General features: G+C 44.2%; 1 protein-coding gene across 1 annotated transcript in view; it reads left to right on the top strand.

Annotated features, from left to right (window-relative positions):
• LOC144695885 (glutamate receptor ionotropic, kainate 3) overlaps positions 1-18057 on the top strand; it is a 549188-nt gene that overhangs the window by 526266 nt on the left and 4865 nt on the right. Inside the window, exon 14 of the mRNA XM_078566956.1 lies at positions 17790-18015. Within this exon, the coding sequence (XP_078423082.1) occupies positions 17790-18015 (226 nt within the window). The remainder of the gene's footprint in view (positions 1-17789; positions 18016-18057) is intronic.

The raw sequence follows: 18057 nt of genomic DNA, 5'->3' as shown, positions 1-18057 counted from the left end.
GCAGCCATGCAGCGCACTAATCTTGGGCCATCCAAATAGTGGCCAGCACTCCAGGATGCGTTTAAGGGGCCTTCAGATTTACCAAGACAGGTTCTTAGTACAGCCATGCTAACCCACGCATCTCCTGCTTTCATCCTGCAGTACAGAGAGTGGAGATGACAGAGAAGAGAGTGACTGAGGCGTCTGGCTGTGCAGAGGGTGGAGCAGCACCCTCAGGAAGCAGGGACGGCTGGGGCTTCCACACACGCAGCCAAAGAGCCACAGCGAACCGTCGCTGGTCGGCGCCTAGCTAGACCCAGCATCTATAGACGCCACCTTTCATTCCTGCAGATGACTGAAAACCAGTGTCGCCGAAGACTGCACATGTCTAGGGAGCTGGTCACTCACATCTGCCAGCCACTGCAGGATTTGGCACCATGGGGACATGGAGGGCATCCACTGCCAGTGGCCATGAAAGTGACCGCGGCACTCAATTTTTACGCCAGTGGCTCCTTTCTGGGTCCCACAAGGATCTCTGTGGGATTTCACAGGCCTCCACCTACAAATGCATCCATGCAATCTTCGCGTGGGCACACAATTTTGTGAATTTCGTGCAGACAGCAAGGATGCAAGAGCAATTGGATTTGTCCAGATCTCAGGTTTCCCACAGGCACAGGGTGCGATTTACTGCATTCATGTAGCACTCAGATCTCTGTTGCAACACGCGGTCAACTATGTCAACCACAAAGGATTTCATTCGCTGAATGTGCAGCTGGTGTGCGACCACCACAAACGCATCCTGCAGGTCTGCGCACAGTTTCCAGGGAGTGTCCATGACTCCTACATCCTGAGCCGGTCACAGATCCCTGGCATCTTCCAGAATCCACAGAAGCTGCAGGGATGGCTCCTTGGGGACTAGGGCTACCCGCAGAGGCCGTGGCTGATGACACCCGTGCAGCGGCCTCAGACTACAGCAGAGAGACGGTATAAGAACGCTCATGCTGAAACCTGCAACTTGGTGGAGCAAACCATCGGGATGCTGAAGATGAGGTTCCAGTGCCTGGACTGGTCTAGTAGAGCCCTGCAATATAGTCCACAGAGGGTGTCACACATCATCATCGTCTGCTGCGACCTTTACAACCTCACGGAGTGAGGAGCTGGCTGAGGAGGAGATGGAGGAGCTGAAAGTCTCCTCCGATGAGGGTGAGAAGGTCCTCGAAGGTGACGATGACGGGAATGAGGCCCTCACACAGGCCAGACAAGGTAAGCACGCTCAGGAGGCCCTCATAGATGCTAGATTTGTGGAGGATGATGATGACATGCAGTGGGGAACCACCATAGATCCTCACATTGCATCTATGAACATTTGACTCCAGTCTGTCTTATGGCAGTGCATATACCCTCTGTGATAATGCTCTTGTCATGGAGATGCAGTGGAGGCCTTAATAGTGGCTCGATTGCTGGAGGATGACTACGACATTAAGTGAGGGCATGCCATAGATCTTCACAGAGCCTCTGATAATGTCTGACTCCTGTCTGGTGCAGGGCAGCTTGCTTGCATTCTGTGATCAGAGTCATATCATAGAGATGCAGCCATGAAACTTCAAAAGCATTGGATCCTTTGTCCGCCTTCAGCACCTGACCCCTTCAGGAGCACAGAGTCATTGGTTACAGATGCTGAAGAGATGGGGGCCAGCCCCACCTTAAAGGTACTGAGAGCACACAGAGAGAATGACGGAACTCTGTGACGCCTGCCCACAACATTCTGGCAGCAATAACAAGCATTATCGAGGTGCAGGCATCAGTATTGTGTTCAGGCAGTGTTAGGCCTGACTATCAGTTTGGTCTGAAGGCTGCCCAAAGCACAGGGAAGAGGCCCTGAACTGAGACACCTGCCTTTATTTTGTGCAGAAAGGTTTCACATCTGTGACACAAGCATTGCTTATCAGAACAAGGTGCCATTGGCAGGGAGACATTCTTGGGAGTTTATTGACAATAGTGAACAGTATGTACAAGTGACTAACACCCTTGCAACTACATCTTTGTAACCTTCCGAACCCTGCCGCTACGTCTTGGTGCTCCCCGGCCATCCACAGCGGAGGTGGAGGCAGCCTACTGACTTCTACGCCCTGTCTGTGATGAACTTAGTGGGCGTTCTCTGGAGGACTGAGACCTGGAGGGCCCTGGCCTACTTTCGGGGTCCTGCTGTGTGGCAGTGGCACCCTCTCAGCCTGTGGAGCTGGAGCTGCTGAGGTCACAGGATGGGCCGGATACTCCCAGAGTCAGCTGGATGGATGGCCCTGGGAGGTACACCTGCTGATCCTCCTCCCTACGGGTGCCTAAGGGACCCTGGCTGACTCCATGAAGGGAAAGGGTAGCTGGAGTGAGATCAAGCTGCCCAGCACCTCTCTCGCATGCACACTGTTGGAAGCCAACTATGGCGTCAGCGATGGAGTTCAGTCCGCGCAGCAGTGCAGGAGTGACGTCTTGGACCAAGGTCTCCGTGGCCGCCACCATCCTACCAGTGTTGGCCCCAGTGCATTGGCATGCTAGAGCTATCACCCCAGCCTGAAGGCAGACATTTCCTCCATCGTGCCCACAATCTGAAGAGTGCAGAGGACATCCCTTCCTGATGTTCCTGAGCTTGCCTTTGCAGCTCCAGTAACTGTGACATGACCGGCCAGAGATTCATCATCTGACTCAGACTCAACAAATTTCTGGCCTCCATCAGTCTTCTGAATGCCGGACAGCAGGAAAGTCATGGACTCTGTTGGCTGTTTGGCAGATATGCCTGCGAAAACAAGGGGAGATAATTAGTGCATGTCAGTGGCCTGTGAAAGAGGACACATCACTCACAGCATGGATGTCTGATGGATGTTGCGCTGCTGGATCCTTATTTGGCAGAGCATCGCCGACCTCACCGTCAGCACAGGACCGGTCCAGATCCTCTCCAGCCAGCTGGATGGCTCTGTTTTCAAAGTCCGTGAGGAACTTGTTTTCAGGCATTCTTCCACCGGTCTGCAACCTCTCCCTTTTGTTGTGTGCCAGCTTGTGCTGCATAAATAGAGATGGAGAGAGTGTAAGCAGGACGCCTGCCAGGCCAGATGATAAGTATGCCTGGCACGTGTGGGTGGTGAGTGGTCCCAAGGATAGGATGAGGACAACGAACAAGTGTGTGAGATAGTGAATGGTGATGTCCCTTGAACCGGCAGTAAGTGGGGGCCCTGTGGATGTGTGATGGGTTTGTGAAAGAGTGAGTTAAGAGTGATGAGAAGAGTGATTTACCCTGGCAGAATAGAGATCATTCATCCACTTGCGGCACTGGGTGGCTGTCTCTTTTGAAAGGTGCTGGCACTGACCACCGCTGCCACCATCTCCCAAGCTGGATTAGCGATGTTGCTGCCCATCCTGCGACCAGAGCAGGGATAGAGGACATCACGGCGGGCCTCCACTACGTCCAAAAGGCGCTTGAGGGACCTGTCATTAAACATGGGGACTGCAGTCTTTTTGCCTTTCAGGGCCATGTCTTCTTTTCAGCAGCCGTGGGCTGGAAACGCTGAGAAGTGTGCGCGTGGCTGGACTTTAAATATGGCACCCAGCATGCTGAAGCAATGAGGTGATGGTGTGGTGGGCGAATGAGAGCTCGACCACCATGGAAACGGCGTTTCCCAGGAGTGCATGATTAATGTGGTGGGTTTGGGACGATATGGCGTGAAAATCGCCATTGCGGCCACTGGGTAAAACATATTTTTACCCACCCGACACCGCACTTAGTTCAAATCTGGAGTGATTCCGCCCATAGAATCTATGAGTCCATTGACCTAAGGTAATTCAGTTGGAGCTTTCTTGGAAGTTTGAGGAAGTATCTGTTGAAGTTGCAAAAGTCACCTGACTCATGGCAGCCATCTTAGCCACCTTTTGAATGTCCATTTTAAAATATAAAAGACAGTTCCAGAAGCTTCCACGGGAACACAGTCTATATTTGAAGTTAAGAATAGGACATGCCTTCACTTGGTTTAACAGTGGCTGGTAATAGCATGAAAATACTAGTTGTGAGCTTTATAATTAACACAAAGAGAGAGATCTCAAATCCATTGAAATATTTGGAGCTTTGCACATAAGAGTCTCACTCGAAACAGATGAGTTAGTTTGTTATGTCACTCCATCAGCCTCTCACCGCTATGCTGTCCTATGTTTAGTTGGCTTTAACTGGGCTTAATATTGTTTTGTTCATGCAGAGATAAAGCTTCCCTCTAGCAGTGCCTCCACCCTCTTTTTCCTCCACATATTCTCTGGCTAATATGCTGGAGCAAAGTGCACTGGAATACTTGACCATTTAAACCATTTTAAGCAATATCGATCAAGCCCATTTTTGTGAAAAATTGCAACATAAACTCCACAGCAAATTGCATTTATGTGGTACTTTCAACGTAGAAAATTAGCCTAAGGTGCTCCACAGAGATCTATTATTGTTTAAAAACTAAACCCTTCTCTTTCTGTGTTCTATTTTTCTCTCATGTGGAACTGACCAAATGGACCACAAAGATTTTTCTTTCCCAACCCTTTATATTTTTGTCTGATAAAAGCTCATGAGATCCATTAAACTTTGAGACTTCGGAGAATAAGGCCCTTATATTAAAAGATGTGGTTAAAACCGGGGGCTGCATCTTGCAGTTGGAGGGCGGGGCCCGCTCGCCAACGCGTAAAGTGACGCGGGCGTCCCGATGTCACCCCGCGTCATTTACATTCTCAGGTTGGCGGATACACAGCAGAGGGGGGAGGAGGAGATAAAGTCTTGCTGCTGAAGAAGAAAATATTCTCCCGCTATTTACGCAACATCAGTATTGAACACTTCCATTTGGATGGATAGAGAATAAAATCCCACTGCTCTTCAATTTTGATCTCTGATTTTAAAATTTCAGAATATTTTAAAGTAAAAGTTATGGACATGTCCCAACTCGTGTGACAGTGTCACATGACCCCATGGCAGCAAAATTTTTATCTCATCCTTATTTAATGTTTCAAACCTGAGCTGATCTCCCTGAGGCAACCTCAAGGAGATCCGTGCGCTCTTTCGCGCTCATGCGTGAAAAAGCACACTCCCGGTTCAGGGAATCCTCCTCCGCCCGCACAGGGAGCGCATAGTGCTTCCTGGCAGACGTCACGCCTGCCCAGGTAAAATGGCGGCGCACCCCGAACTGGGGGCGCCAATCAGGAATCCGCCCACCCACACCCACTCCCGCACATCCCCCTTGACAGGGGGAAAATGTTGCTCCAGAAACATTGCCACATGCCATTAAGATCTGCCCAATGTAGGAATGCCTCATGAATGACTGGCACAGAGATCAGAATTGAAGAGCAGTGAGATTTATTCTCTATCCATCCAAATGGAAGTGTTTAATACTGATGTTGCGTAAATAGCGGGAGAATATTTCCTTCTTCAGCAGCAAGACTTTATCTCCTCCTCCCCCCCGGCGAAAACCTTTGGTTAGTGATCAGAGGCAGGAAAGAACTCATAAGATGCTGCATTCTATCAAGTTCCCTGTATGCCTCAGAAACTGGGACAATCAGTAAAGATCTGTGAAAGAAAATAGAGGTCTCTGAAGTGTGGATGCTAAGACGTATACTAAAAATTCCATACACAGACCATAAGACAAATGAAGGGGTATTTGAAATTGCAAGGGCAAAAAGAATTCTGAAAAGTGACATCCAGAAAAGAAGATGTCAGTATCTTGGCTTTTTGATCAGAGCTGAAAATCTAAAGAGAACGCTTCTAGAGGGCAAAGTGGGAGGGCAGCAGAAAGAGGGTTGACCTAGGCATAGTTGGATGATGGGTGTCACTGAGAGGTTGTAGATGAGCTACAGTGGATTGTGAGGATAGCGTAAGACAAATGAGCATGGCATACCATGGCAGCAGATCTACTGGCAGGAGTAGCCACAGGCAGCAGCAGCAGGGACATGGGTGTGTGACTCCAACACAGGCAGTTAAGGGACCTGTAGATTCAGTGGTGGAGGAGCCTCAGCTTTTGCCATCTTTCAACTGGTACAAGGTACTTGCTACTCATGTGGATTGCAGGGAGGGTGGATAAATTGACCACACCACGTGATTCAGAAGGCCATTCAAACAGGGAGAGTGAAAGGAATGTGGTAGTGGTTGGGAATATTATAGTCAGGAGATACTGTTCTGTTGCCATGACTCTCCAGGCAGAACCCTAAGCTAATTTGTGCGCTGAATGCTGTGTTGCCTGCAAGAGTCACACACAAATTGTCATGTTGGCAAATAGGTTAAAGATTTAACTGTAAGGCTGAAAGAGTGCTGTGGGAGGAAGGGTTTAAATCCATGGACATTAGCACCACCACTGGGGAAAGAGAGAGCTGATCCATTGGGGCGTTGAGTCTATAAACTGGGCAGGGACCTTGTCCTGGTGAATTGAATAACTAAGTTATATGAGTTAATATAGGGCTTTAAACTTATATGGGAAAGAGAATACAAATGAGGGTGAATTTATAAGTCCAAAGGGAAAAACCAAGCCTATAAAGCAGAGGACTGATTTGAGGAAAACGAAGCAGACTGTGTCAGGAATAGACAGAGAGCTTAATAACAGTAATGGAGCTTTAACAACTAAGGCCAATCAAGGAAAAGTAGTAAAAAGTTAAAATTAAAGGCACTTTATCTGAATAATGAAGCATTTGTTACATGGAGTAATGGTGCAAATAGAGATAAATGGAATTGATCAAGTAGCCATTACTAAGATGTGGTTGCAGGGTGACCAAGGTTAGAATTAAACATTCCAGGGTACTTGACTTTAGCAAAGGTAAGCAATATAGAGAAGGTGATGTGATTGTCCTGTTAATAAAGGATTAAAAGATCTTAACCCAGGATATCAAAATGGAGAATATGGATGGAGCTGCGAAATAACAAGGGGCAGAAAACACTCATGAGAGTCATTTATAGCCCCATAAATAATAATCATAGTGTTGGGCAAAGTATAAATCAGGAAATTAGAAGACTCTGTCACAAAGGTAATGCAATAATTGTGTGTGTATGTGTGGGGAGTGGGGGGGGTGTGGTGGTGTTAATCTTCATAAAGCCTGGGGAAAACAAATTGGCAGAAGCAGCTTGAACGATGAGTCCATGGAATACATTGAAGATCGTTTTCTAGAACAATATGTCAAGGAACCAATAGGGAACAGGCTATTTTAGATCTTATAGCCTATAAGGAGACAAGGCTAAGTAGTAATCTTACAGTAAAGGATCCTCTGGGGAAGAATGATCTTAATTATTGCTGAGAAAAGAGATATGCTGTCGAAGCTTTTTGCCTTGACTCAGCGGGACAGATGCAAGAATATCAAATCTCAAAGGGAACAACAGTATATACTGCATGATAAGAGGTGCTGACTGGTTGGCAAATGGAGTTTGATGGGTAGAGGCTTTGCTATGGCTAATGCACCAGGGAACAGTTAACTGCCAAGTAATGGAAAGCATTAAAGGAAATAATTCATAATTCTTAATGAATATTTTGTCCCTTTGAGGAATTAAAACTCCACTGAAAAGGTGATACAGCCACGGCTAACAAAATAAGTTAAGGTTTATATTAGATTGAAGGAAGAAGTTTATAATACTGTCAAAATGAGTAGTAAACTTGAGGATGATGAGGGTTTTAAAAATCAGCAAAGGTTGATCAAGAAGTTGGTAAAAAGGAAAAAAAATAGAAAATATAAAAACAGATTGTAAGGTCTTTTACAAGTATGTAAAAAGGAAGTGATCACTGAAAGTAAATGTAGGCCCCTCAGAGACAAGAGAAATTATATTGGAGGATAAGGAAATGGCAGACACATTAAACAAATATTTTCTGACCCTTTTCACAGTTGAAGACACATAGTGGAAATTGTAGTGAATCAAGGATCTGGTGACAGTCAGGAGCTTTAAGTAACATTAGCAAAGAAAAAGCACTGCTGAAATTAGTGGGGTTAAAAGCTGACAAATCCCTTAGGCCTGATGACCTACATACTATGGGGAGGTGATGGTGTAGTGGTATTCTTGCTGAGACCCAGGGTAATGATCTAGGGACCCGGTTTGAATCCCACCATGGCAGATAGTGAAATTTGAATTCAATAAAAATCTGGAATTAAAAGTCTATTGATGACCATTGTTGATTGTTGTAAAAACACATCTGATTCACATGAGACTCCAGACCCACAGCAATGTGGTTGGCTCTTAAATGCCCTCTGAACAAGGGTAGTTAGGGATAGGCAATAAATGCTGGCCTAGCCAGCGATGCCCACATCCCATGAATAAAAAGAAAGCTAGGATTTTAAAAGAGGTGGTTACAAAGATAACAGATGCATTGGTTATGAGGATTGGTTAACGACACAAAACAGAGAGAAAGAATAAATGTGTCATTTTTGGGATGTCAGAATATAACTAGTGGAATGCCACATGAATCAGTGCTTGGGCCACAGTTATTTACAATTCATATCAATGATTTAAACAAGGGGGCTAAATGTAATCTATTCAAGTTTGCTGATTATACATTATAGGTAGGAAATGAAACTTTGAGGGGACACAAAGAGGAGATAAAGACCAGTTAATTGGCTGGGCAAGAAGGTGACAGACAAGATTATAATGTGGGGAGGGGTTAAATTCTGCACTTTGGTAAGAAGAATGGAAAAGCAGAATATTTCTGAAAAGGCGAGAAACTAATAAATGTTGGTAATCAGAGGGATTTATATGTCCTTGTACAAGAATCACGAAAAGTTGACATGCAGATGCAGCAAGCAATGAGGAAGACACATGATATGTTAGCCTTTATTGCAAAGAGGTTGGACTAGAAGAGTAAGGAAGCTTGATGCCATTTTATAGGGGTGGGATTTTCCGGTCCCGCTGAAAGCCAGTAGATTTTTGGCTGGACTGCTGAATCTCCTGTGGCAGGTCCCACCACAATGGTGCCAGAAAATCCTGGCCTAGGACTTCGCTGAGACCATACCTGGAGTAGTGTGCACACTTTTGGTATCCTTATTGAGGGAATGATATACTTGCCTTAGAGGGGGTGCCACAAAGACTTACTAGATTGATTCCTAGGATGAGAGGACTGTCCTATAAGGAAAGATTGAGTAGAATTGGCCTATATTCTCTAGACATTAGAAAAATGGGAGGTGACCTAATTGAAACATATAAAATTCCAAGAGGCCTTGAAAGGGTAAATGCTGATAGATTATTTCCCCGAGCAGGAGAGTCCAGAACTAGGGATCATAGTCTCAGCATAAAAGCTAGAGATGAGGAGAAATTTCTTCACTGAGAGAGTTTGAATCTCTGGAATTCTATACCACAGAGAGCTATGGATGCTCAGTCGATGAGTATATCCAAAGTGAGACCAACAGAATTTTTGGCACTAAGGGAAGTAATGGATATGGGGATTGAACAGTAAAGTGGAGTTAATGTAGCAGTTCAGCCATGAAGGCATTGAATGGTGGAGCAGATTCAGTAGGCGCTCTGGCCTGCTTATGTTCTGACATCCTTGGTGTAAATTAGCTGAACACCTCACACTTGTAATTATTAAAACTGATTCTTTGCAAAGTCTTCATAAAAGAAACCCACCTTCATGTTATAAAATACATGACAAACTTTGTTGCTGCCCTTATCTCCTGCCTAATCCAGCCTTTGCTTAATTGCCAGTGAGCATCAGTTTGCAGTATATGACTGCCTATAATTCAGCGCTAGTTGGATGACTTGTTTATAGCAGCAAACAGAATATGAAAAAACCATTGACCCTGACCTTGTTCCAATTCTGCATTGTTCTCAGGCTGCTCCCCCCCAAGCACAACTCGACACCAATCTTCCTACCTAGTTTCTTTTAAATCCTGGCTCACACCCAGCCTTGAATCTCATTTTGTTTTAGAAAGATAAAAATGCATGTCTTCTATAAAATTCTGATTTTAAGTGGTATGATTCTTTTGAAAGTAAAATTATAAAAGACTTAGCAGGAGATGATAACAATGTCTTAAAAAAAAAGTGCTTTGTAGGTTTAAGCTTCACTAGTAAGACCAGCATTTATTGCCCATCCCTAATTGTCCTTGAGGAGTTGGTGGTGAGCTGCCTTCTTGAACCGTACACTTCTTGTACACTCACAGTTCTGTTAGGAAGGGAGTTCCAGGATTTTGATCCAGCGACAGTGAAGGAATGGTCATATAGTTCCAAGTCAGGATGGAAAGTGACTTGGATGGAAACTTGCAGATGGTGGTGTTCCCATGCGCCTACTGCCCTTGTCCTTTTAGATGTTGAGTTTGCAGATTTGGAAGGTGTTAGCAAAGGAATCTTGGTGAATCGCTGCGGTCCACCTTGTATATGGTACACACTGCTGCCACTATGTGCTGGTGGCGAAGGGAGTGAAGGTTTAAGGTGCTGGAGGGGGGACATGGAGGCAAGGGCTGGGGGGGGTGGGGGGGAGGTGCAATCAAACAGGCAAATTTGCCCTGGATGGTGTCGAGCTCTTGACTGTAGTTGGAGTTACAGTCAGCCAAGCAAGTGGGGAGTATTCCATCACACACCTTATTTCTGTCTTGTAGATGGTGGACATGCTTTGGAGAGTCAGGAGTCACTTGCCACTGAATTCTCAGCCTCTGACCTGTTCTTGTAGCCACAGTATTTATGTGGCTGCTCCAGTTCAGTTTCTGGTCAATGCTACCTCCAGGATGGTGGGGAATTCAATGATGGTAATGCTATTGAACATGAAGTGGAGATGGTTGATTCTGTCTTGCTGGAGATGGTCATTGCCTGACACTTACAATGGCACAAATGTTACTTGCTGCTTATCGGCCCAAGCCTGAATGTTGTCCTGGTCTTCCTGCATGTGGGCACGCAATGCCTCAGTATCTGAGGAGCCTTGAATGATACTGAGCACTATGCAATCATCAGCGAACATCCCCACTTCTGAACTTAGGTTGGAGGGAAGGTCATTGATGAAGCAGGTGAAGATGGTTGAATTGCAATTAATAAAATTTTCTCTTGGAGCCATTGAATCACACAGCGCAGGAGGAGACGATTCAGCCCATTGTGCATTTGCCAGCTCTTTGGAAGAGCTATCCAATTAGTCCCATTTCACCCATTATTTCCCCATAAACCCATAAGTTTTTCCAGTTTTCATTTGACACTTACTATTGAATCTGCTTCCCTTACCATTTCAGGAAATACATTCCAGACCACAACTCACTGTGTTGTCCTTAACATTATAGAGGGGTAAGTAGTAATATTATAGGGTTAAAGAGGAAAATCAGGCTAGATTATATTTTATCTCTCAGAGCCTTAATCCATTGACAAAGTCGACTTGTTATAATGTTACCCTGACTGCCAATTCTTTTCCAATCTGCCCTTCGATCACAGCCAATGAGCGTGCTAGTTAGCGGAACAAATTAATCACACAAATTATTAAAGCATCCTTTACAATTAAACAGGTCCAGTGGGAATGATAGATTAACATGCAAAAGAAATTAATTTCTTGGTATCTGTTAATCATGATTGGCATAAACAGTGTACACAATAGTAAGCAGAAGAACCAATTTATTCTGCTTCAAGACATCTGTAATTCTATTGTGATATGTCACTTATGAATTGTCAATTGTTGCTCATCCATTCAATAAGAGGACTATTTCCATGTCACCACATATCCACTAAGTGTGGGGCATGATTCAGTTTTTAAAATGACATCCATTTTTACGGAAAGAAGAGCTTGCTTAGAAATCTCTCAATCTTCAAATGCGAGGGAGGAACCAAAAGAGCGTTGCATCACCAAATACATGCCACATGCAAGAAATATGATTATGCCATTCACATTTGCATTGCGTTTTCACACTCAAGTGAAAAGTAGATTGATCAAGTAGTATTTAATGAGGGCACTGTGCCTGTCAATCCAACTGTTCCTCAAAGCAAGAATAAATAGAAATATGTTGGAATTGAAATCTTACTGTACAATATTTGTTTGAAATTTCTTGGTTCACTGTTTAAGGAGCAGCACTAATCCAATTAAATGAACTGGTTGATGCCCTGTGATCTAATAATTATACATCAAGATTTCAGTGCATCAGCTATGACTCAGTTGATAGCACCCTCTCCTCTGAGTCAGAAGGTTGTGAGTTCAAGTCCCACTGCAGGACTTGAGCACAAAAAAATCAAGGCTGACACTCCAGTGCAGTACTGAGGGAGATCTGCATTGTCAGGGATGCCATCTTTTAGATGTGATGTTGAACTGAGGCCTCGTCTGCCCCCTCAGGTGGACATTAAAAGATTCCATGACACAATTTCAAAGAAGAGTAAGGGAGTTCTCCCCAGTGTTCAGGCCAATATTTATCCCTCAATCAATATCACAAAACAGATTACCTGGTCACTATCACATCGCTGTTTGCAGGAACTTGCTACATGCAAACTGGCTACTGTGTTTCTTACCTTACAACTTAATGTACTGCAAAGTGCTTTGAAATGTCTGGTGTCACAGGCAGAATGAATGACCTGGATTTTTACAAATTGAAAGTTAGCTTAGGAGCCCTTTAAAAATGATGGGTGGATCCCGATTCTGGGATTCCTGACCCCATTCCCGGGCTGTGTGATTTTCAGGAGTGCCTTTAAAGGGTACAGGTTGCTTCCTGTCAGAAGTCTGCATCCGGCACTCCCAACCCGGCTGACTCCAATGGGATATAGGTATCCCCTACTCTTCTGCAATTTTCTTGGAGTTGGACCAGGCTTTTAAAGAGTCGTGGTTCATGGCCCCTTAGAGGACTTGTGAATGCTAGTGCGCATGAGGGGACCTGTTGCCAAGTTATACATCCCCCTATTCCATATTCCTTCATACCCCTGCGCCAAGCTCTGCCATTCCACCCACCCCCTCAGGCTCCTCATGTCCCCTACGCTGGGCTCTGGCACTTCCATGCCCATTGACCCACTTTCTAGAATCAATGAACAACATAGTGTAAAGTGGCATATGTAAATCAAACTTTGAAAATATATAATCCATTGATCATTTTCTCCTATGGAAAAAAAGTGTGGATGGCAAGCTAATAGAAGTGTCAATCATCCAAGCCCTTTGAAGTTTCAAAAACCACAAACCACAAATGCATGAAACCACTTGACCTCTAATGAGTAACCATTGTGAAATTGACTGCAGAGATCATAGAGCTTGAGCTGGTATTCTGTTATTCTAATAGATGTCTGGGCTCTCAGCCAAGCCTCATTATGTACGCTTGCTGAAAGCCCAGATCAGTATGTTTTATACGGAAAGAGGTGTGCATTTTCTTACTCTTGGAATGTGTATTCCAATTAAATAATTGAGCAGCCAGCTTTTATGAGTGTAAAAATAAAGAAGGTTATTTATTCTCACACACTTACCTCAAATTAAATTAACATCACAAACACTCACTCTCACTCACACACCCACATACACAAAGAATATGTACAGATAAAGGTCATGCACTTTCACAGATTACAGTTATCTCAGTCTCTGATTTATGCTCTTTGGTCTCCCATGTTGCAGGCCTGTGGTCTTTTGATTGGATTCAATGATTTCAAATTGGAATGAGTGTCTTCTAAAGTTAAGGGTTCACAGAAAGTTGTGAGGTTACATGTAATTAAATAGCTAGGAGGTAGGTTCTCAGGTTGAAAACTGGTACAGGTTACATCTTCTGGCTTCCTGATGTCTCACAGCTTGTCTCCAAGTCTGGTTCACAGATTGGCTGAACTGATGCTTCTGATGGCTTTGATGGAACTGCCTGCACACAGCTCCAAGCAGATCTTTTAAATAGACAAAGAAAACATATGTGTTTCCACGTGACTTTTCATAAGCTTAATGTTTTTTCCAAATAAGGTGCAGTGTTCATATTGATTCCACATCTTGTATTGTGGGTTAACACCTCTGAGGGTTGTAGACAGTCGGTGTCTTTGTTTTAGAATGACCCATTCAAATCAGATAATGCCCCTTTGATTTGTTTCAGGGAAGGGCATCGACTCACATCAGTCTGGAATCTTGTTTGGTTGGCCCTTGAAATAGGGGAGTGGTTCTAATCCACAAGTGAAGTCAGGTGACCTTGGGCAGCCATCTTTCCCAGTCTTTTTGTCCAGTTTTTAAAAAATATATAAAATTAGTTTGAAATTCAGAGTGTGACATGTTGGTACTGGGCATGACAGCAGCATTCGTGAAAGATACTATATAAATGTAAATTTTTATTTTTTACAATGTACTGAAGACCCCTAGAGTGACTGTTGTCTATAATTCAGCTGAGGGTTCAGATGCAATTTTTTAATCACAGCTCAGAATTTCCAGGTTAGATTGTTAACCAGGAATCACCAACATTTTATTTTCTTTTATCTTAACAATTTGCACTATGGATTAGCAGTGACAAGTTTCATTTTCCATTCAGCACTGACTGTCTCATTGTGTCTTAATTGTCAAATTGATGTTGTGGTCTAACTCCTGGGTAACTATACAACTGACCACGCCCTCGACCCCCCCACCCCCCCCTCCAACTCCCCCACCCGACCCCTCGACTTGACCTGACTAGCCCCACCACCCAACTCCTCCTCTGAGCCCCCAATTCCCCCAAACCGACCTGACTAGCCCCCGACCTGACAACCCCTCCTGACCCACCTACCCACTTCACCCACCTCAGCCACCTGCCACCTTCCTACCTGCTACCCTACATGGCTGCCACTATGGCATCTTACCCATCTGCCACCATATCCACCTGCTTCCCTACCACCTCGCCACCTGTCAACCCAGCCACCTACCACCCCAGCCACCTGCCATCCTACCCACTTATCTCACCCACCTTACCCACTCACTCCTTCATCTATTCACCCATTCTCCCATTCACTAACATTCGTTCTGGACATTTAAACTTATCATACGGCAGCAAGTGCTGTAAAAACAGGGTGGTTCTTCTACACTGATTAGCTTTTCTGCTCACTGCATGGTTTCCTGCACTGAGGGTGGTCTTCGGCATCATGGAGCACAAGGCAGAGCTTTTTCAATGTATGCAGGTGAGTATCTTTCCGTCTAATCAGCATCAGATACAGGGGTTCCAATGCTGATCGAACATTTTGGATCCATAGTTCTCAAATTTTTGTCAAAAGGCACCATGAAGTAGCATTTTATCATCTTTGTAGGAATGCCAGTCAAATAAATATGTCAAATAATGGTAGTTGACCTCACAGAAAACAGTATGACATTGGAGCAGAAAAAAACAAAAATCTATATATCAGGCATTATCAGCCAACCAGTAGGTTTGTCGCCTTCCATAACTCACCAAATTGGTGGGCCGAGAACCATTCCAGTTTGTGTCCCCAATGCCAACACGGAGCATTGGCTGGTGAGGCCAAGCTTGTCGCCACGTCAGGATCCTCCCAACCCCCTACTAAATTCAGTACAGTTTTACTGCCTCCAGGAATTGGACGTGTATTCCTGCCCGATTTTCCTGGTTCTCCCGCCATCATGCCCTCTCAGTGGGTGTCATTTAGGGGAGATGGTGGTGTAGTGTTAATGTCACTGGACTGGTAATCCATAGACCCAACCTAATACTCTGAGGACACGGGTTTAAATCCCACCATGGCAGCTGGTGGAATTTAAATTCAATTAAATAAATCTAGAATATAAAGCTAGTCCCAGTAATGGTGACCATGAAGCTGTCATCGATTTTTGTAAAAACCCATCTGGTTCACTAATGTCCTTTAGAGAAGGAAATCTGTTTTCTTTACCTGGTCTGGCCTACATGTATCTCCAGATCCACAGCAATGTGGTTGAATCTTAACTGCCCTCCGAAATGGCATAGCAAGACACTCAGTTCAAGGACATTTAGGGATAGGCAACAAAAGCTGGCCTTGCCAGTGATGCATGAAAGAATAAAAAAGATAATCTGCATAGGTGATCTGGCTACCATGGTTGAAAATCTGGCAGCATACGCAAGTTGTGAGATGTGGATGTAAGGTTTGCAACAGTGCTAAGTGTGAGTGAGGGTCATGTGAAGCTATGAATGTACGATATAAGTTCTGATTGATAGAGATTACTGGTAGGTCATTGATGGGAGTGCAGTGCATTGAGCAGTGGCTGAGGCTAGTGGTGCAATTCATTGAATATGGCATTTGAAAATACAGTTACTGTCCCTCATCACTCCTGTGAAATCAATAAACCTTCTCCTGCACTGCCCCCGTTTTCTTGGAACTATACTCCTGGAATCAACTATCTCTGCTATCTCTTATCATTGCCTTCTGAGCATGTGTCTGGAGGACATCCAGCCCCCTGAAGATACATCAAATCTTTCCTCCATTACATCCCTTTCACCAAGGCTTCCAGTGCAGAATCCAAAAACTTTGGTGCCCTTTCTCTCCATTGGTGAGCCATTGTTGCTTGTTGCAAATTACACTAGTCCCAGTGATCTCAGCGCCTGCCAACAGCCGCAATGTACCTTCCCGTTAAGAGGTACATGCTAGTTTTGAATTGTGCTCGGAAGTTACCCTCTTGGGCCCCCTGCTGATGTGGGCAGCCAATAAGCAGAGTGGACACAAATGTCATTAAAACGATCAGGCAGCACAAAGTTGGCATACTACATGCATTCTACTGAATGGGCGTGGGATAATCGCGCATTGCAATCTCTGCATCTTCTTTTGGGAGCTATCTAATTTACCCTGTAATAACAGGTCCCATTTTTTTCCAATACATGTAGTTTCATGCAAGAGCTAATAACAATGTCTGTACAACACAGACCATTGTACAGAGTGATATACTTGACTGGCCAATTCTAAATTCACAGCAGTAAATTACATTCTCAAACTATGCAAAATTTCAATTATATATATTTGAACTTATGGCGTCATTATCGCCTCCTCAATTCTCAATGAATTAACCATAGTTGGGCATCATACATTCATGCCTCAGTTGGTACCTGTTACCATGGTAGCTGGTGACTAACTCTTCTCACAATTTGGAAACAAGTTCTGTTCTCAGATCAGACTTGGGAACAAAGATCACTAGGTCACCAGGTGGTTAAAGATTTTTGAAATGGATTTTGTAGATCTCAACTGATTCTCCGGTGGACGTCTATGATCAGTGTTCACAGAAGGAACCAAGTTGTTAGTTTTTATCTGTAAATCCATTAGTTTGCTGGCCTTGGAGAGATGTGTAAGCACTGGCAGGTAAGTGTTAGTTGCTGCATTTACCATGTTAAGGATAGGAATCAAACACAGGCCCTTCTGTACTACATTTAATAAAATACATTTCTACAATACGTCCTCACTGTAAGACTGACTGAGAGTTATGCACACAAGTATCAACTAACGGGCAGCTAAAGATTCTGATTTTGAATAGTACTGAATGAGCAATGCATTTTAGATGTGAGATTATGATTGACAGAGTTTTCTCTAGTGAACAGTAAATTATTGAATATATTCCTCCCCTTTCCCCTGCTGGGGGGCTGATTTTTGCTGGGGTACAGCTCCATAAGTGGTGGACACCTAAGAGTACCTCAGGCATTCTAAAGGAATAGAAAAATAAGAAACAAACAATGAAGAAAAAGGAAGAATTTTTGAAATAAGGAATAAATTGAAATAAGGAGATAGGTTTGCTCACTTTGGTAACAGACACAACAGCTTTCAACTCCTGAGCTGAATCTTGGGTCCATATTTCTAGGCTCTCATCTGTTGCATTTATTTGCTATAATTTTGATCCCCTAAGTACGCTGTATGCGCGTTCAAACTATTATGTATAAGTTCAACGGATGACTAAATAATTCAATACGAAACACTGACTTTTGTCACTTTGTTTATTTCGCAACAGAAATCAAAAATTTCCACTTTTGAGAAGATGTGGGCTTTTATGAGCAGCAGGCAACAAACAGCACTCGTTAAATCTAACGAGGAAGGAATCCAACGAGTTCTTGGTGCCGATTATGCCTTTCTAATGGAATCTACCACCATTGAGTACGTCACTCAGAGGAACTGCAATCTGACCCAGATCGGAAGTCCCATGGACTCAAAAGGCTATGGTATCGGAACTCCCCTTGGTATGAAACACTTCACTGGCCTTTAACGCAGAGTTGGGTAGA

Source organism: Cetorhinus maximus, chromosome 21 (assembly GCF_964194155.1).
Source record: "Cetorhinus maximus chromosome 21, sCetMax3.hap1.1, whole genome shotgun sequence".
Lineage (NCBI taxonomy): Eukaryota > Metazoa > Chordata > Chondrichthyes > Lamniformes > Cetorhinidae > Cetorhinus > Cetorhinus maximus.
The sequence above is the reverse complement of the archived record's forward strand: the minus strand, read 5'-3'. Positions and strand labels throughout refer to the sequence as shown.